Source organism: Myxocyprinus asiaticus, chromosome 28 (assembly GCF_019703515.2).
Source record: "Myxocyprinus asiaticus isolate MX2 ecotype Aquarium Trade chromosome 28, UBuf_Myxa_2, whole genome shotgun sequence".
In the NCBI taxonomy this organism is placed as follows: Eukaryota; Metazoa; Chordata; class Actinopteri; order Cypriniformes; family Catostomidae; genus Myxocyprinus; species Myxocyprinus asiaticus.
Window position 1 is genome coordinate 3,385,860 of NC_059371.1, and position 21,345 is coordinate 3,407,204.

At 38.6% G+C, this 21,345-nt stretch overlaps 1 protein-coding gene and 1 long non-coding RNA gene across 3 annotated transcripts in view; one reads left to right on the forward strand and one right to left on the reverse strand.

The window, feature by feature from the left end:
* LOC127418969 (uncharacterized) overlaps window positions 1-21,345 on the reverse strand; it is a 983,530-nt gene that overhangs the window by 29,274 nt on the left and 932,911 nt on the right. The gene's annotated exons all lie outside the window — the stretch shown is intronic.
* nudt3a (nudix (nucleoside diphosphate linked moiety X)-type motif 3a) lies at window positions 2,928-17,802 on the forward strand. 2 transcript variants are annotated; one of them, XM_051659903.1, is made up of 5 exons: window positions 2,928-3,204; window positions 6,677-6,787; window positions 13,711-13,755; window positions 13,922-14,036; window positions 15,942-17,802. In XM_051659903.1, exons 1-5 carry the CDS (start codon window positions 3,106-3,108, stop codon window positions 16,097-16,099), a joined length of 528 nt encoding a protein of 175 aa, XP_051515863.1. In that variant the 5' UTR covers window positions 2,928-3,105; the 3' UTR covers window positions 16,100-17,802. The 2 variants fall into 2 exon arrangements, with proteins under 2 accessions (XP_051515863.1, XP_051515864.1); XM_051659904.1 differs by having other exon boundaries at window positions 13,922-14,006.

Here is a 21,345-nt window from a genome sequence, read left to right on the forward strand (position 1 = left end):
ATCAGTCTTGCTTATTTCTTTTCTTTCATATTTAATACTTCATGAATACAGGCACAATTAATGGTAATGCAAAATAGTAAAAAAATATAGCATATAATAATAACTCAAACATATATTTTTGTTCTTTTATTTTACACATTTTTTTTCCTCCCCTTTTTCTCCCCAATTTGGAATGCCCAATTCCCAATGCGCTCTAAGTCCTCGTGGTGGCGTAGTGACTCGCCTCAATCCGGGTGGCGGAGGACGAATCTCAGTTGCCTCCGCATCTGAGACCGTCAATCCTCGCATCTCATCACCTGGCTTGTTGAGCGCATTACCACGGAGACATAGCACGTGTGGAGGCTTCACACTATTCTCCGCGGCATACACGCACAACTCACCAGGAGCCCCATCGAGAGCGAGAACCACATTAAAGGGACCACAAGGAGGTTACCCCATGTGACTCTACCCTCCCTAGCAACCGGGCCAATTTGGTTGCTTAGGAGACCGGGCTGGAGTCACTCAGCACACCCTGGATTCGAACTCATGACACCAGGGGTGGTAGTCAGTGCCAATACTTGCTGAGCTACCCCTTTTTTTTTTTTTTTTTTTTTGCCAAAACATAAATTTCAAATATTTAAGCACCATTTGTCAGCACAAAGCGGTATTAAGCATATGCAAGGCAAACACAAATGAGAGAGTGTGGAGGAAAAACAAGCACAAGCATCACTTCCATATTGATCACCACCAAAAGCTAACAAATGTTTTTTTTTTTAATTATTTAATAAAAATAAACATTATGCATTTTTTTTTTTGTGTAGTTATAAATATTAAACGTTATACAGAAAGATATGTATAAAACTAATTATAAGACAAAAACAAATAAAAAGAAAAGGAAAAAAGAGAGGTGCAGAGGAAGATAATAATATATAAAAACAAAATATAGAAAAAAGTACATGTGTAATAAAAAACACTCTAAAAATCTTACAAATATAAATATTCTTTAAAGCTTTCTTAATTAAATACAAATAGTTTTATTATCTTCTTCTGGATCATTGGTGAAGCCAAAAAGTCAGTTTTCCCACAACAGCAAAAAAGGTCTTGAACACTGATAGTTTTCATTTATGCATTTCTTTATACCACAATGTAACCAAATAATTGCGATTCCAAAATAAATGCAATCACTAGTCATTGCAGAAAACACAGTTCAGATTTCAATCTTTTCTAAAAAAAAAAAAGTGTAATGAACAAAGTGCAGTAAATCACTGAACTGAGTTTAAAGGGATAGTTCACCCTAAAATGAAAATGTTTTCATAATTTACTCGCCGACTCAAATGAGTATGACTTTCTTTCTTCTGCTAAACATATTTTGAGATTTTTAGAAGAATATTTCAGCTCTGTAGGTCCATACAATGCAAGTGAATAGTGATCAAAGCTTTGAAGGTCCAAAAAGCACATAAAGGCAGCAAAAAAGTAATCCATAAGATTCCAGTGGTTAAAACCATGTCTTCTTAAGCAATATGAGAGGTGTGGTGAGAAAAAGATCAAAATTTATGTCCTTTTTTTACTATAAAACTCCACTTTCACTTTCAAATTCTTTCACATTCTAAAAGTGAAAGTGAAAGTGGAGATTTAGAAAAAACTTAAATATTGATCTGTTTCTCACCCACACCTCTCATATAACTTCTGAAGACATGGATTAAACAACAAGTCATATGGATTAATTTTATGCTGCCTTTATGTGCTTTCTAGAGCTTCAAAGTTCTGGTCACCATTCACTTGCATTGTATGGCTCTACAGAGCTGAGATATTCTTCAAAAAATCTCAGTTAATGTTTAGCAGAAGAAAGAAAATCATACACATCTGAGTTGGCATGAGGGTGAGTAAATTATGAGACAATTTTCATTTTTGGGTGAACTATCCCTTTAAGATATTGTTTGTGAGAACAGCGCATCCTACTGAAAAAGTGATATATATATACATACATATATATATATATATATATATATATATATATATATATATATATATATATATATATGTATGTATATATATATATATATATATATATATATATATATATATATATATATATGTATGTATATGTATGTATATATATATATATATATATATATATATATATATATATATATATATATATATATGTATGTATATATATATATATATATATATATATATATGTATGTATATGTATGTATATATATATGTATATATATATATATATATATATATATATATATATATATATATATATATATACTGTACTGTGAACTTCACAGTAAACTTTCAAAGTGGGGATTTCTTAAAAAAATAATGACATAAATAGTTTTCATTAATCAATAAATGTCATACAAAGTCCAGTAAACATAAAAAAGCTAAATCAATATTTGGTGTGAACACTTTTGCCTTTAAAACAGCCCCAATTCTCCTAGGTACACCTGGACACAGTTTTTCTTTGTTGTTGGCAGATAGGATGTTCCAAGCTTCTTGGAGAATTTGCCACAGTTCTTCAATCTATTTAGACTGTATCGATTGCTTCTGTCTCTTTATGTAATTTCAGACTGACACGATGTTCAGTGGGGGGCTTTGTGGGGACCATGCCATCTGTTGCAGGGCTTCCTGTTCTTCTATTCTATTCTATTTGCAAAATAAATGTTTGGGAGTCTAAAATGTATATTTCTTATTGACACACTAAAGCTGAAGATATAAATAACCATCTTAACACAATGCTTTTGTGAAACATCTTATGTGCCTAAGACTTTTGTACAGTACTGTATATTAGAACACATTCCAGATCAGAGAGGATACATAAACATGTAACAAATATGGCACGTTCCACAAGTTGAACTAGTTCCACCTCTGCTGCGCAACGTGATATTCACAGAAGGAAACCCGCTGTGGGAAGTGAGGGTAAAACGCTACGTAATTTGCGCAAAGCTCAGGGTAATGGCTTCTGTGCGCGATAGGCACACTAGATTCTCAAAATGAAGCGACGGAGGGTGTATTTATGATAGCAAAAGGACTGTAGAAGGGTTTGTGGATGCGGGATTGGAGTGAGAGGCAGCAGAGTTGACAGCAGTTGAGATCTTTCATCTGTCCAGCGCGATGATCAAGCTGAAGTCGAACCAGACTCGCACGTTTGACAGAGACGGCTATAAAAAGCGCGCGGCCTGCCTGTGCTTCAGGAGTGAGCGCGAGGAGGAGGTCAGACAGCTTTCACTACTCGCTTTATTCGCCTTCAATACATTTACTGTAAATATATGAGGAAATAAAGTTATGTTACGAGTCCAGCGTGGATTTGAGGTAGAAGGGTGTTGTATCGGTACTAACACGTTAGCGGCTCATTTGTGATGTGTTTTGGAGTGGGTAAAGTCTACCAGAGGAACACTAAAATATTATAATAGGATCTCCCCCAAACAGTGAAATAATACTTTGGTACTTTGTTTATGGTATAATGCTTATATCACGGTTTTTATTTAAAAACTTTTTTTAACATGTAGTATGCTAGTACTATGGTATACTTTGAAGTCCTTTTGAGTACCATGTAAATACCTTGGCACTTAAAAAAATAATGATTAAGGACCATGGAAACATATTTTTTTCTGTATTCTGTATTGTTTAATGTCCCTGTTTATGATATGAATCATATTTTAAAACAAAATTGTTTCTCTGCTTATTTTTTTTTTTTTAAAGAAATTAAAAAATATATATATATATATTCTACTCCTGCCCATATTTGATTTTTCTAGAATTTCAGCTTTTAGTGAGACTTTGATATGTTTCTTACTCTCTTCGTATGGTTGCACCACGTGACATTTTTACTTTAAGCCCCAGAAAATATCAAAATGACTTTGAAAACATGTTCATCATAGTGGAGTTGTATTTAAGTAATTGTTTTGTATGAATTGCATTTGTAATATATTATTGAAAAATTGTAAAGATCTGGACAAAAAAATTAAAGTCACCTCACTAACATAAACTGAACTTTTTTGCATGATAAAGGAGACACTGGTGCTGGAACCAGTTTTAAAGTGGGGGGACCAAAAACTGTCTGGTTGTGATGTCATCACAACAAGATTTCGTAGTCAGTATACAGATTGTGTTATATCAGACTGATTGTTGACATGTATTGGCAGACAAGTATTGTTGGGCGTATGGGCACATGTACATCATGTACTGGGGCTAGGCGATATGTAAAAAAAATTTGATATCAGGATATTGCCTGATATACGATTATATCCTCAACACCCCTGTCGAGGGACAGTGAATATTTTTGCTTCATTGATTTTGCTTTAAAAATTAAATACATTTATTGAAACACAATAAACATAATCAAAAGACATTTTTAAATTCAAATTGCACTTTAAACTAAATGAAAAAAGCAATTAAAATAACAAAGTGATCAAAAAATCTTATTTAACCACCTCCCCAAATCCAAACATTTACCGTCTTCAACGGCCCCATTTGCCATCACTTAAGCATCCGTCAACAACAACAGGTGGAAAATTACTAATAGCTACAAATTAAGAACTAAAGACAGTTATAAATTTAAAGATAATAATAATAATCATAATAAATAAGCCTAATAAATTCCCTTGTGTTCCCAAAATAATGCTGCAAAATGTGTGTTCTTATTGAATTTGGGTTTGTATTGCATTTGGGTAATACAGTTTAAGCTGCCTAAAGAAAAGAAAATAGAACTAAATTTTAGGTTCAATGTGAGCGTGTCTTGTATTATTTTATGATTTATTCACATTCGTCTTTGTTTCTTTAATACAAAGATATATATTACTGAACCTGCAGAGTTGCGTTCACAATGCATGCCAACCGAGTGGAAATAAAGCAAACTAAACTTACACACACTCCCGAGATGATCGGAGATCATTTGCAGCATTCTCATAGATGACATTATTCTTGCAAACAGTTTTTAGATGAATGAAACAGAGAAAAATAGAGTGATAACTCTTTACATGCGCTTGTTCCACAAGACAGGCTTGTGCTGCACGCCTCTGAACAAACAGCGAATTAGACACGAGCATTGATGGCTTTTCTTTTGTTTGTTCTTGTATAATAAAATATAATAAATTGTGTTTCTTCAAGTGCGTGTCTTTGTGTCCAACAGTCAGTCATTTGTTGTCATGTGTCACTCCGAGACGTCTTACAGGTCGCCCGCCTGTTGCGGGTAGATGAGCAAAATTACATACGCATGAAATATATTTGGACGAGGAGCTTGCAAACTAGAATCAGCCTCGTCGCATTTGGCAAGTGGTGGGTGCTAGTTTCACATCCTGGCCACTGTTTAATATATTTGCTGACTTCCCAGATCCATGGTTTTGCCATTTCCTGATATTGTCGATCATCATCTGAGTGTCGCAATCAGGATCTTTGTAAGATAATGTCGATATCCGATGTCCTATCGGCCAGCCCTATCATGTATATGTGAGCTCTATTTTCCAGGCATAATGTCCACAGAGGGGTGCCAAAAGTGAGCTGTGAAGCAAGTTGTTTTCTGCTGCAAAGGCAGTAATAGAGTGAAGAGGAATGCATGTTTTATAAACTGTACTCCTCATCCCAAACCTAAATCTTACCATCAGTGGAGTAAAAATGTAATGTTAGAGGGAAAATGCAATCTCCGAATCGTGCTACAGGGGAAGATAAACATACTGGAGCTGATGCAGAAACATCTGATGGGAGATGCCATTTGTCGGCGAGTTGGCATTGGGAGATAGCGTTTGTTGGCGAGTTGGCATAATGTGGCTGGTCCTAAGCAAACATTAACTACGGTGTTATCTGACCATACTTGCACTACAGTAAGAGAGAAATTGTTTATGAGGATACGTTTATAATAGCATTTTTTTTTAATAGCGTAATAAAAACGTACTTTCAGGGTAGGCATATTTAGTGCACAAATGCAAATCTAACAATTGCCAGAGTACACTAATGTGCCCTTCAAGTGTAGTCAGAAATATCATAATTACGAGTTTCGAGCACATGAATGACCAAGCGAAGTTGTATTAAGGAGTGGGAAAGACGGAATTCTAGATGATACCCGAGTTTTCGAGATGGGACGTTGGAAGGGGCGTGTCAGCATGAATGATGATGCTTGAGTGTTGAGGTGTTATTTTAGGATGGAGTGCAAGAGACAGACTGGGAATCTGGTATGTGTTTCGTGTCTGGTGTGGTGTAGTCTTTGGGACGCAGTACTGGGAACAGTTCGGATCACAAAGGACATGAAGGAACTGCTGAACAAGGCAACGACCTTCATGTCTGTAAAAAGGAAAAACTAGTGCTGTTGTATTCAAATGTGCAACAAGAACAAGTGACATAAAATGAGGACCATCACCAGATATAAATGGGCTGGTAACTGGGTACAGGGATGGATGAGCTGAGCCTGATGTATAACAGATTTTGCCCACAGACACTGATCTGACTGCTTATGTGCCAGATTGGAAGGTTTCTGCCCTGGCACACCTCCTACACCCTATCAGTTCATTTCCACCTGCCTTTGGTCTCCCCAGGGAACTCTCCTAACTCCCTTCACATCCTTTTCATGACAGGACTGCTGATAGGTCATGTATGGGAAGATTGGGACAGTGTGAATGCTCTTTGTCCTCCAGTGCGCACCAAAACCCTGATGCCAGTCTGTCCTGATGCATGTGTTTTGTCTGTGTGTTAGGTTTTGTTGGTGAGCAGCAGCAGTCATCCTGATAGATGGATTGTTCCTGGAGGAGGGATGGAGCCAGAGGAAGAGCCCAGTGTTGCTGCTGTCAGGGAGGTGTGCGAAGAGGTAGGCATTTTTAAAAACAAATTGTTCTGCATATATACAGTATATATATATTAGGGATGTGCGGAACGACTAATTTCACTGATGTTTAAATGAAACTAGTCTAAAAAGAAACCAACCTTCAGAAAACGGTCAAAAATGTGTATATGCGACCAATTAAAAATACTTAATCTGTTCCAAATCCAACGCTAAATTCAGCTGAAAAGGGGCATTTATTTGCGATATGCAATATGATCATTGTACATTAAATATAGAACATGACACGCATTCACTGAATCAACATTAGTGAATATTTAATAGGCATATTTATTGAAAACAATTGAATGAATAGTGCAGGACCAATAGAGCAACCCAAATAGCCTGTTCTAAATGGAATTCACCAAGTAAAAGTTACTAAACATATTAAAACAGTCAGACATTTTTGAAAATAATTAACAGGTAAGCCAAATCTACGAGAGGAGAAAAATGCGCTGAAATGTTGTATTTCACAACGTGCATTAGCCATTGATCTAATATGACTTCTGTAAAGAACATTAACCAATAACAGTTACGATGTAAAAAAAAAAAAAAAAAAGCCATAGGATTGAAAAAATAGGCCTCTGATGTGGCTTACAATAAACCTAATATATTCTAAACATGACGTGCACACAGAATAAAAGATAGTTTAACCCGTTAAGCAGTTAGCACCTCGTTGAAAATAGCCTTCTTGATCAGCAGATTAATAAAATGGCATACCTAGCCTATAACATTTTCATTTTCTAGGCTACTCACTCAAAAGCATATATTTTTTGATGAGCAAAATTAACATGTCGACAAGGTCCAGTGAAAGACAGGATTGACTCACCTGAGGCGGCTATCCTGCGCTTGAAAAAGCCCGCTCAGCAGGAAAAGAAATTACAAACACGCACAGATTTAAAGAAGACTCAAATGTGGAAACATCCATAGTGACTTGTTACCCAACGTTTCGGAAATCCCCTTCCCGCACCACCACCAAAGTGATTTCATAGTTACTTTGCTGAGTTTGCTTGTCTAGCGAGAGGACATTTTCCTGCAAGGAGTGCGCGTGCAGCCTGAGGTGAAATGAAACTTGTATCTGCTCCAAATATCCTCTTTTTTTTTTAATAAAAATAATATTTGTAAAATGTGTAACATTAATATGACAGTAATTTAAGCACAGCATCTGTAAAAATATAAAGTCAAACGTAAATGTGTAAAAATGTTGAACAATTTAATGGAGAAAAATATTAACCGACTAGTAATTACATTGTCGACTAGCAGCATCAGAACCGTTTAGTCGAATAGTCTGCCACATCCCTAATATACAGTAGTATATTCAGAGTATGGACACTACCAGTCAAAAGTTTGGACACCTTAAAAGTTTAAGGCCCGTTCACACATGCAGCGACTTCTAGCGACAAAGCAACCTGATCACATTCAATGAGAGCTGGCAACTTTTGGCAAAACGAGTGGCAGCATGTCCAGTGACAACTTTAGAAAGTTGAGAAAAGTTTTTCTTTATGCAAATGAGGAGCAATTTTCAGCAGCGACAACCAATAGAGGTGAAGATGTTGTGGAGCTCGCGTCATCCATTTCCTGTGAGACAATGACGTCGATTGCAGGCAAGACAGGAGAAGTTTCTGTGAGCGAGTTTACTGTTCTGTATGATTTGTCTAGAACCACATACACAATAATAATGATACGTGAATGCATGTGGGCGATCTGAGTGAGTGTAATTCATACATTGATAGATCATTCATCTTGTTAATGATATGATTCAATGAGCATGGCTACAGTTCATATTAAAACACTCTCCCCTGCAGAATGTCATTTGTAGGGACAAGAAAACGGATTCTTTGTCAAATTAGAATGACGTTTTAGAAATTGTCGGCAGTCTGCGTGAGTTTGATTAGTAGATTTCATACATTGATAGTTTGTTCATCTGGTTAATGATTTAAAGCACCGAGCACTGCTGTAGTTTACAGTACACTGTATAGAGTTCGACTGAAAGTGGATTTGGCTGATACCGATTACTAAAGTGGTGGGAAAGGCCGATAACCGATTAATCGGCTGATAGTTTTAAAAATTTATTTATAGAAGGTCAAAAAATATCTTGTTCTTGCCTTACTATAATGGGCACAGGCAAAGAGTCCTAAATAAATAAAATCCCAGATGCAGTTTATTGTGCAACCAAAATCCCCAAAATAACCAGATTTGGTGCATAACACGGAACTTTTAAGTACAAACAAGCCCGAAACACACCGGAGACTCTTATTTTGAAATGACGAAATTATGAAAAAACTGTCTGCAACTATCGCCATGGATTCTTGCCAATAACGATAGTTCTAAAAAGCAACTATCGGCACCGATTAATCGGTAAAACTGATAGATCGGTCTACCTCTAATACTGTATAAAATGCTCTCAACAGCAGAATGTTCATTTTTAGCTACAAGAAAACCGATTCCTTGTCAAATTAGAATGAAATCTTAGTTGTGCTGGCAATATGTCTCATCTGTGATCATATTTGATAAAGACATTGCCAGATATGCAGTCCACCATTAACGTTCAAGCGACAGCAGTAGGAACTATGGGTGTAAATCGCATGTTTCATCACGATACAATCTTGTATCGATTCTCTTAGCCAGCGATCTGATGTTTGCAGATACCTCAAAGTCTGCCGCAATGTGATTTCGATTTGATTCAGTGGCCTGCAATCGATATTATGATATTATGTGCCTATTTTACAAAATCAATTAAGTCTCGTTTATCATCAACATCAATTATCTCACAATTGAAATATAATATTTTATTGAGCTATCTGAAATGTGCAAATCCAGTATCCACATTGGAACATCCACAACAAAATATTACACAGAAAAATAAATAATATAAAGAATAGAATCACATACATGTGATGATCAATCATTTGATGACAGATCATTGGCTTGTGGAATGAGGGAAACACTACAGTGACAATTTGTCATCAGTACAATAGTCAAGCAAGTCATTCAATCCAAAATACTTACATACCCATGACAGGAGTGTGTGCTATCTTTGTTTTTTCTTAGCTACATCTTCCACAGTTGTACTGAAAAAATTCTGTTACAGTTTACAGTGATTAGTAAAGGTGTTAATTTGAAGATGTGAAAAGTCTTGTAGTTGATGTTGGTGCAGGGCAGTTTTCTCTTGTCAGTGCTGTTCAGAATATCATGGCTGTTTGAATTGGTTGTAGCTCGCAGCCCTGTTGACGTTCACGCACGTATAGAGCAGAGCGCAACTTCAATCACTTCATTCACTCCACAGACATACATTTCCCATATGAGAATCATACTGTATTTAGTGCTTATACAGTTGTGCTGTAAAGTTTGCAGACCCTGGCAGAAACTGTGAAATTTTGGCATTGATTTTGAAAATATGACTGATCATGCAAAAAAACTGTCTTTTATATAAGGATAGTGATCATATGAAGCCATTTATTATCACATAGTTGTTTGGCTCCTTTTTAAATCATAATGATAACAGAAATCACCCAAATGGCGCTGATCAAAAGTTTACATACCCTTGAATGTTTGGCTTTGTTACAGACACACAAGGGGACACACACAGGTTTAAATGGCAATTAAAGTTTAATTTCCCACACCTGTGGCTTTTTAAATTGCAATTAGTGTTTGTGTATAAATAGTCAATGAGTTTGTTAGCTCTCACGTGAATGCACTGAGCAGGCTAGATACTGAGCCATGGGGAGCAGAAAAGAACTGTCAAAAGACCTGCGTAACAAGGTAATGGAACTTTATAAAGATGGAAAAGGATATAAAAAGATATCCAAAGCCTTGAAAATGCCAGTCAGTACTGTTCAATCACTTATTAAGAAGTGGAAAATTTGGGGATCTCTTGATACCAAGCCAAGGTCAGGCAGACCAAGAAAGATTTCAGCCACAACTTCCAGAAGAATTGTTTGGGATACAAAGAAAAACCCACAGGTAACCTCAGGAGAACTACAGGCTGCTCTGGAAAAAGACAGTGTGGTTGTTTCAAGGAGCACAATACGACGATACTTGAACAAAAATGAGCTGCATGCTCGAGTTGCCAGAAAGAAGCCTTTACTGCGCCTATGCCACAAAAAAGCCTGGTTACAATATGCCGGACAACACCTTGACACGCCTCACAGCTTCTGGCACACTGTAATTTGGAGTGACGAGACTAAAATAGAGCTTTATGGTCACAACCATAAGCGCTATGTTTGGAGAGGGGTCAACAAGGCCTATAGTGAAAAGAATACCATCCCCACTGTGAAGCATGGTGGTGGCTCACTGATGTTTCGGGGGTGTGTGAGCTCTAAAGGCACAGGGAATCTTGTGAAAATTGATGGCAAGATGAATGCAGCATGTTATCAGAAAATACTGCCAGACAATTTGCATTCTTCTGCACGAAAGCTGCGCATGTGACGCTCTTGGACTTTCCAGCACGACAGTGACCCTAAGCACATGGCCAAGTTGACCCTCCAGTGGTTACAGCAGAAAAAGGTGAAGGTTCTGGAGTGGCCATCACAGTCTCCTGACCTTAATATCATCGAGCCACTCTGGGGAGATCTCAAACGTGCGGTTCATGCAAGACGACCAAAGACTTTGCATGACCTGGAGGCATTTTGCCAAGACGAATGGGCAGCTATACCACCTGCAAGAATTTGGGGCCTCATAGACAACTATTACAAAAGACTGCACGCTGTCATTGATGCTAAAGGGGGCAATACACAGTATTAAGAACTAAGGGTATGCAGACTTTTGAACAGGGGTCACTTCATTTTTTTCTTTGTTGCCATGTTTTGTTTTATGATTGTGCCATTCTGTTATAACCTACAGTTGAATATGAATCCCATAAGAAATAAAAGAAATGTGTTTTGCCTGCTCACTCATGTTTTCTTTAAAAATGGTACATATATTACCAATTCTCCAAGGGTATGCAAACGTTTGAGCACAACTGTAAAGCAAGATTAATATCATAAGGTTGCTGCATCACCTGACGGACATGCATATGGACGTGGTAGGCAGAGAGGACCAAATTAAGGTGCATCTTTTTAAAAAAATATACATCGATGTTTACGCGTTGCAGGTAATGATATCGCATCGTTGGTTATTTGATCAATGTAACGATATAGATCGTTACACCCCTAGTAAGATCACCCACTAGTGACTTCACATTAAAGAGACTAGCGACATCAAGCGATAAAGTTGCTGCATGTATGAACGGGGCTTCATTCTTTATTACTATAGGCATCAAAACTTTGAAATGAAATTATATTATATAAGAAATTATTTAGTGACCAAACAAAAATAAACAAAATTATATTTATAAGTTGCCACTTTTTTGTCTAGATTACAGCTTTGCACTCTCTGATCATTCTCTCAAGCAACTCATGAGCTGCATTCTGAGATGCTTTTTAAACATTATTACACAGCGCTCTGGAATACTCAATTCTGATTGGTCAATCGTGCCATTGAGCGATCTGATATTTCTGAAAAACAACCCTTTTAACAAGTCATCTTTCCTACTTATGGTAACACTCTTGTGATCACTACAATTAAGCTAATAAAATAACAAATCAATGTTTCATGTCCATTTATGTGTTTGGCAAGTACTGTAATAAGCAGGATAATGAGCAGTCAGACGGTTATTTTCCAAACTATATTCCAACAGAACTCTGACACAAACAGAGGTGGAATTCAGCTGTTTTTATAGACTAACAACGCTAATCAATATTTCATATCCAGTTATTTATTTATTTTGTAGGTAGCTGTATAATAAGTGGGAAAATGTACAGTCAGCTGATTGTTATTGCTAAATAAACTCCGAAGCGAAACGGCCATTATTTTCAGCAAGTAAAGACGCTGACTACCACACCTGGGGTCGCGAGTTCGAATCCAGGGCATGCTGAATGACTCCAGCCAGGTCTCCTAAGCAACCAATTGGCCCGGTTGCTAGGGTGGGTAGAGTCACGTTGGGGTAACCTCCTCGTGGTCGCTATAATGTGGTTCTCGCTCTCATTGGGGCACATGGTGAGTTGTGCGTGGATGCCGCGGAGAATAGCGTGGGCCTCCACACGTGCTACGTCTCCGCGGTAATGCTCTCAACAAGCCACGTGATAAGATGCGTGGATTGACGTCTCAGACACGGAGGCAACTGAGATTCGTCCTCCGCCATCCGGATTGAGGCGAGTCACTACACCACCACAAGGCCTGAGAGCGCATTGGGAATTGGGCATTCCAAATTGGGGAGAAAAAGTATGCTGGACACTTGTTGGCTGCTTTTCCTTCACTATCTGGTCAAAAAAAAGTGTTTGTAACACTACAACAAGGTTGTATTTGTTAACACTAGCTAACGACATATGTTAACTTGAACTAACTATGAACAATACTTTAACAACACTTATTAATCTTGGTTATTGTTCATTTCTATTTCTACATGTTACATTTTTAAAATTAAAAGTTGCATGTTAAGATTAGTTAGTTAAACATTAAACTGGATAATAAATATTAAACAAGATTAATAAATGCTGTAAAAATATAATAATTAAAAATATATTTTTCATTGTTAGTTCATGATACCTAATGCATTTACTAATGCTAACAAATGGAACCTTATTTTAAAATGTTATCAACATGTTAACATTTTAATTTTTATAAAGAAATTTGTGTGTAGGCACAGTTTATGCTTATACAGTCATTAAAGAATAAGCCTTTAGATGAAAGGCTTTTAAGATCATGAGAAACATAAATTCTGTCAATCGTGTCCAAACTTTTATCTGGTAGTGTAAATAAATGCGATTATTCATTTATCAAGCCATTTTGCTCTACTGAAACCAGAGGACATTATAAACTTCCGGAATTCAGTGATTCATGGTGTATTTATTATTATTATTTCATTTCCACAGGCAGGAGTAAAAGGAACATTAGGAAGATTGGTAGGCATTTTTGAGGTGAGTATTTCTGAATTGTAATGTCTGCAAAAGCGAGTAAAAAAGAAATGGTCACTGAATTCATTGTGAATATTAACTTGATTGAACATTTCTTGTGATGCTGTTACTTAAACTCCCTGTTGTGTTGATAAAGTGTTACATTAAGTAATTTTTTTGGTTTATTCAGAACCGAGATCGAAAGCACAGGACGTACGTCTATGTTCTCATCGTAACTGAAGTGCTGGAAGACTGGGAAGATTCAGTGAACATCGGTAAGAGTACCGGTACAATAGAAAACATTGGTGAGCTTGTGCTACTATTTTTCAGCCTTCACAGAATTACTGTAATTACAAGTTTCTATCTAGTATAAACCATTCACGTCTTTGTTGAACTCAAATTGGAAGCTTGTAAATGTTATGAAAGCTCAGACTCCTCCCATTTGACATCATGTAAAAACAAACAAAATGGCAGCAACCTCATCATTTGAAAATGATAGTTGCCGAATAATTCCTGAGTCAGTTTATAGCAGATAAGTATTTAATAATTCCAAAGTCAGATGATGTTAAAGGTATAGTTCACCCAAAAATGAAAATAAATGAAATTCTCATCATTTACTCACCCTCATGATATCCCAGGTGTGTATATCTTTCTCTCTTCACCAGAACACATTTGAAGAAAAATATCTCAGCTCAGTTGGTCCTTAAAATGCAAGTGAATGGAGATTTCTCTTTTGAAGTTCCAAAAATCACAGACAGTCAACATAAACATCATTGATACAACTCCAGCGGTTAAATTAATGTCTTCTAAAGAGATACGATCATTCTTGGTGCGAAAAAAAATCAATATTTAAATATTTTTTAACTATAATCCAACGTGAGGGTAAGGTTCATGAGAGGGTCTCTTGTGTGACGTATTCACGTTGTCATGGATGCAGAGGTTATCTCATGTTCTCCACTTGGTTGAGACATCCAGGATAAGCAGACAAATGCACCATTGTGAGTAAAGAAACTGATAAATACAGATCTAAACAAAAACCAACCAAGCTACTGTACAGCGTTCCTCCTTCTCACTTGTAAACAGCGCTGCTCTTCCAGCTGTGACTCACGTGCATCAGTTCTTGCATGTTTCAAATGCCAATGCAATTACGTCACATGCTTACCACTGCTGAATGGAAGCATGATTTAGAGTTAAAAAAAGTGCTTAAATATTGATCTTTTTTCACACCAAGAGTGATCGTGTCGAATTAGAAGACATTAATTTAACCGCTGGAGTCGTATTGATGACGTTTATGCTGACTGTCTGTGATTTTTGGAGCTTCAAAAGAGAAATCTCCATTCACTTGCATTTTAAGGACGTACTGAGCTGAGATATTTTTCTGTTTTTCTTCAAATGTGTTCTGGTGAAGAGAGAAAGTCATACACACCTGGGATATCATGAAGGTGAGTAATCAAAAAGTTTTCCACTAATAATGTTTTTGTTACTGTACAACTAAAACTAAAGTTAGTGTACGTGATAACCAAGTGGACAAAAGTGTCAGTGAAGAGCATGCTTGAGATGAAATATTCACTTGTGAAATAATTGCTAAAAATAACTTGAGCAGAATGTTTATATTGTGCATCATTTCCATTCAAGATGTAATTTTGCTGAATTTCATAAAAAGAGAAAATATTATTTATTAGTGTATTTAGGTAACATAAAACTATTAAAATTAGCCTTAGCAAGTCGAAGAAGTCTGCTGTTTTATTTCAAAAACATCAGTGTCATTTCCAGTACAGAATTCTATTGAACTCAAACTAAATTTAAGATGTGCTGGAAATTACACTGTGCTGGGAATTTATTGAATTTTCAGAAAAAAATAACAAAAATCATTTTGACGAGTCTTCCACAGTGCTAAAAGTGCCCGATTATTAATATCAAATTAATAAACATATACTGTATGTATATTTAATTGAATGACTTTGATTAAAGAGCATATATAATATTTATTTATTTATGCCACTCACTGAATTAAACATGCAATGTGATGAGGTCATGTGAGACATCAATGGATGTAGCATTTAATGTATGTAGTGTTTGAAACATTTATTGTTGCATAATGCCAACCCGTAGTGCCAGTTATGGTCATTCTGACACAATGTGAATGGAGCTTTTCTGCAATGCTAAGGTGACATTTTATTTCCTGATTCTCTGATGTCTTTTGCCCACAGGTAGGAAGAGAGAGTGGTTTAAAACAGAAGATGCTCAGCGTGTGCTGCAGTGTCATAAACCTGTGCAAGCATCTTACTTTGAAGCTCTTCAGCAGGACTGTATGAGCAGTAACGGCACTTATAACATCAATCAAAACTCTCTCTCCAGTATCAGATAACTACCACAACAGACACAGAAACATCAGCAAAATTCTCAACGTTTTTATACCTTTTCTTACCGACTGAACTCCTACTACAACCACTATTGGCACCACTATTTTTATTTTAGCACATAAATGGCACCATGTTAGAATGAAGAACCAGCCTTTTTAGCATCCAGATGGAAACTTGATGTATGAGATAAAAGATCAGAACACTTTTCAAACGGAAATGTACTTGTTTCTTAACCATTCTTTTTCATTTTTCACGAATAATTGCATGTTATTGTTCTCTCCTATAGCCAAACACAAGGTTTACTGAATGCAACTATGTTTTACTATTGTATCTTGAAATAATAAGTGGTGTTTAAAGAGAAAGCTGTCAGAAGTGTTTGGCCCTTTCATTCTGCAGTGTTTTGCTGTTTATATGCCTATGAGTTGGTTGAATTTTTGCATGAGCACGTCTTATTAATGATCTTAAAATACAGGGGAGTCTTAGGCTTACGTGAAATAAACTAAAATGAATGTAGAGGTTTTCTTGACAACAGCAACGGAAGGGGCCATTCGACTAATATTAATGTTTGTTTAGTGTTTGCTGTGCGTGCTGTTTTTACATATCCATAATCTTTTGTAAATCACTAAACAACAGAAAGGTCTTACATTTGACCAAAAATGGTTGAAATCTTAGCCTGTTATGCCAATATTACAATCTCATGTTGGGAATTTCCAAACAACACATCTCAAAATGCAGCTACTGTCTCGATTCGTTTTCAAGAATTCACTGGTTAGTAGTCATCCATGTCTACATTTTCCCTAAAAAGTGACAGTAGATTGAAGTATTTTATTTGTTGTAGTGGGTTTTCTGGGCCTTTGATCCCAAATGGTGAAAAGGGTAAAGTGGCTTAAATGATGCTGGTCAGTCCAGTTTACTGAGTGCACTTGTTTTCTTGTGGTACCATGTTTGTAGTTTTTAAGATTAAAGAATTGAAGAGAGGTAATGGAGAAGAAATGTTTTGGAAGGATAAGCATTTATAGGGTGACGGTCAGTGGTTGAGTTGTACACATGATCTTCTCAGCAGCTGTTGATATCAGAGTCTATGGAGCTAGAACAATGACAAAAGTATTTTAATCTGAATTTTGTTCATTTCAATTCTAGTCATGTGACTTAACATAATTGAAGATTTTTGTGGCATATTTGTGTGTGTGTGTGTGTGTGTGTGTGTGTGAAATAGTCAAAAGACATGATGCCAAGGTTAGCTACCTAATAAATGGCCTCACGGGTTGCCATTTATTAAGACAGGGCTGTTTTTCATTTAAATGTTTACAATGTGATTGTACTTTCTCTTTAGACACTGGATACTTACTGACCTCTTCTCATTTGTTATAGATGACTGTTAATAATGGTGTCATTTTGATTTTCAAAGGCACTTTTGTAGTTCTTAGTTGTACAATTATGAAAATACTGTATGTTGTTGCAAATGATGAACACATGATTTTCACAAACACATGCTTCAGACAAACATGAGGTAATTTTGGGACTTTAAAAGTCAGTCTTATCAGTATTTCAAAATGTTAATTCAAATAGCTCAAGTGAAAATGTATTGTGGATCATTTGTAAAATCCTCTCCATGTATTTTTTTTTTTTTTTTTTTTGGCCTTGGGGTAATAATATGAAAACAGAAGTGTCCTGTTTTCTGATGGTAAGATTAATGAACTGAACCCAATCTCATATGTATATAAACCAATACTGTGCTCAGCAATGTGGCACAACAATATAATAATTGACAAATATTCAGTTGATTCCTCTTTAGATCATATGGTTTGTCATTGTCTGCCCATTTGTCATTATTAGTGGAATGTGTGTAAGCAATCATCAAAACACTCATACCTTTGATACAGAGTATTTCATATAGTGTAATTTTGGTGGCAGATATACTGAACTAATAGCAGATCCTGTTGCATTCATTCGTTGCATTATGTGGAAAATAAAACAGATTTTTTTTTCTTATTAATGAATTATTTCTTAATTAAATCATTGCTTTAAATATTGCTGTTTTATTTTAAAATTTTACTTTGACCAGTCCATTTAGCCCTTTTATAAAATTTCAAGTGATTACTCTATATCTCTTTGTTGAAGTTGATTTTGGATTCATGCAAAAGAAAATTTGACTCCAGATTGTACAACCGTTGTGTCTACAATCTATAAATAAAACCTATCAACAAACAAAAATGCTAGGTGCACATCATTTATCAGGTGCCATTGTTTCTTATTCAGTTCATTTTAACTGGTAAGTGCCCTACAGAGCAGTAGTTAAATTTTGTTTAAATTGTGTTTTTACTGAACAAGTCTACAGTGGTCCTGGCCTTTGTACTGACACCAGCGAGCGAATTAACATGCATGATCGCGCACCGATTATGCTTAATTAGCCGACTGAGTTGTCATTTAAACGCCGTTCCTTTATCGAGGTAAGGTCATAATTGGTTTAAGCAAAAACAGATTGGCAAATGTAGATTTTTGCCCATGAACCGATTTCACTTTGCATATAACAGCTTTACTGGCTTATCCAATGTGCGCAAGTGTTGTGCGCATGACATGACATATCATAAACATGGTTCCCCTTCTGTCACTCACCCAATGTTGTGTCGATGTAGTGACACTAGGGGTCGCTTTTGAGAGCCCCGAACACCTCTATTCTTTTGAGAAAAGGCCAATGAGAATTGGCAAGTAGAATTTGCATGCCACTCCCCTGGACATACGGGTATAAAAGGAGAAGGAATGCCCACTCTCATTCAGATTTTTCTTCGGAGCCAAGCGGTTGTACTATCAGCGAGCTGAATAATACTGCTGTTCCATTCACCTCTTAAGAAGCGTATGCTGTTGGATATATGGCGCATTTCCAGCGGCTATCTCTCCTTCTGCACGACGAGTGCAGATTTTGCCCCTGGGCGCTTCGACAGCGCTAAAAGTGTGTATATTCCTGCTAAAGAATATATTTTCTCTATTAGAGCACACACATTGATATTTGAACATTGATGTTGAACATCTTTTTAAAGACACGTCTTTATAAAGATGCCTTTCCGTGTGATTCCTGGATGCAGTCTTTATCTCTCCACCTCCGACGGCCACGTGTCTGGGCAGCGATCACACTGAGGCAGCGTTTGTGGATGGTTCATGTTCTCATTGCGAGAATATGACCATGGCAACGTTGCGGTCACGGCTTTCCTTCTTCCGAAACGGGAAAGCCACTCTAGCCGTAGCAGTTCTCGCCAGTGAAGAAGCAGACGGAGGCCATCCAGAACATCTTGCCCCAGTGCAGTTCAAGATCCCGCACCCCGTCTGCTCACCGAGGGCATCCCTCTGCGGCAGCAAAAGCCCAGGCGGCTCCGCCCGAGCCCAGCTCTCAGCCCCAGCATAGAGCCCCCCACAGGAAGCTGATGCCCCCCGTCTCACGGGCCAGCATGAGGACCCGGAAGGCTCCTAAGTGCCCCTGAGACAGACGACCCAGGGAGCGAGACGTCCGCTACAGAGCTGGTATCCAGACCACTCCATCTCCTGCTGGAGGGCCGGGAGGTAAATCTTTTGTTTCCTTCTCCTTTTTGTTCGCCCAAATTGTCAAAAAAAGAGCGGTTTCCTCACACCTTGGGTCACATAATCGGTGTTCACGACCGCCGTTGTAACGGCGACCAGACACTGACCTCTTGCAGCTTTCACGCGCCTGGCTGCGCCATGACTACGCCACGCCTATGGCCAACTGGTTGTGATGAGTCTCGAGGACGACCCGAGAGGTCCTCCTCCTCAGTCGCTAACCTGCCCTATGCCGGATACGCAGAGCAAGGTAAGTGCTTTGAGATCCCCCTCAGCGCAGCCACCTCAGGACGAAGCAACGCTCCTCGACATGGCGTCACCTGCTCCTCCCCGCCGCGAGTCCCCACCTCCAGGTACGTCAGACGCGATTGTCCCTTTAGTGCCCCTCGCCCAGAGCTTGGACGCGTGGCTAACGCTTTCCAACCCATCGCTGTGGCTGGCCAGGACCATCCGACTTGGCTACGCAATTCAGTTCTCCAGGCACCTGCCCCGGTTCAGCAGTGTCTGCTTCACTTCAGTGCAGGGCGAGAACACCGCCACCCTGCGTGCGGAGATCGCGACCCTTCATCGCAAGGGCGCGATAGAGCCTGTCCCACCAGCTGAAATGGGGGAAGAGTTCCACAGCCCTTCATCGAACCAAAGAAAGGCGGTGGGTTGCAGTCAATCTTGGACCTGCGAGTTCTGAACCGGGCCTTACACAGACTCCTGTTCAAGATGCTAATGCAGAAACAAATTTTGACGTGTGTCCGGCATCAAGATTGGTTTGCGGCGGTAGACCTGAAGGATGCGTACTTTCACGTCTCGGTTTTACCTCGACACGGACCCTTCCTATGGTTTTCTTTTGATGGCCAGGTGTATCAGTACAAGGTCCTCCCATTCAGCCTCTCCCTGTCAGCTCTTGCCCCGTTAAGGGAAGTGGGCGTCCGCATACTCAACTACCTTGACGACTGGCTGATTCTAGCACACTCTCGAGAGTTGCTGTGCATGCACAGGGACCTGGTGCTCAGGCACCTCAGCCGTCTAGGGCTTCAGGTCAACTGGGAAAAGAGAAAGCTCTCCCCGGTTCAGAGCATCTCTTTGCTCGGCATGGAGTTAGACTCGGTCTCGATAGCATGCCTCACGAGTGAGCGCACGCAGTCGATGCTGAAGTCATTCAGGCGGAGGACAGCGGTTCCACTGAAACACTTTCAGAGGCGCCTGGGGAATATGGCTTCCTCGGCGGTGGTCACTCTGCTCAGGTTGATGCATATGAGACCACTTCAGCACTGGCTTCAGATTTGAGTCCCAAGATGGGCATGGCGCCGCGGCACACATCGCGTTGCTATCGCGCCGCTCTGCCGCCACTTATTCAGCCCTTGGACAGACCTCATGTTTTTGCGGGCAGGAGTTCCCCTATAGCAGGTGTCCAGACGCGTTGTGGTCACCACAGATGCCTCCAAGTTGGGCTGGGGCGCCGTGTGCAATGGGCACGCAGCCGCTGGTTCCTGGACAGGACCGCGACTGGGTTGGCACATCAACTGCCTAGAGTTGCTGGCTGTACTGCTCGCCCTGCAGAGCCTATTGCCGTTGATCAGGGGCAAGCATGTGTTGGTCCGGTCGGACAACACAGCGACAGTAGTGTACATAAATCGCCAAGGCGGCGTATGCTCTCCTCGCATGTCGCAACTCGCCCGCCATCTCC

Bases quoted from the DNA above. Each gene is read 5' to 3' on its own strand.
- nudt3a (XM_051659903.1), top strand. From the start codon at position 3,106: ATGATCAAGCTGAAGTCGAACCAGACTCGCACGTTTGACAGAGACGGC. The intron at 3,205-6,676 runs GTCAGACAGCTT...TCTGTGTGTTAG, and splicing joins GGAGTGAGCGCGAGGAGGAG to GTTTTGTTGGTGAGCAGCAG. The intron at 14,037-15,941 runs GTGAGCTTGTGC...TTTTGCCCACAG, and splicing joins CGGTACAATAGAAAACATTG to GTAGGAAGAGAGAGTGGTTT.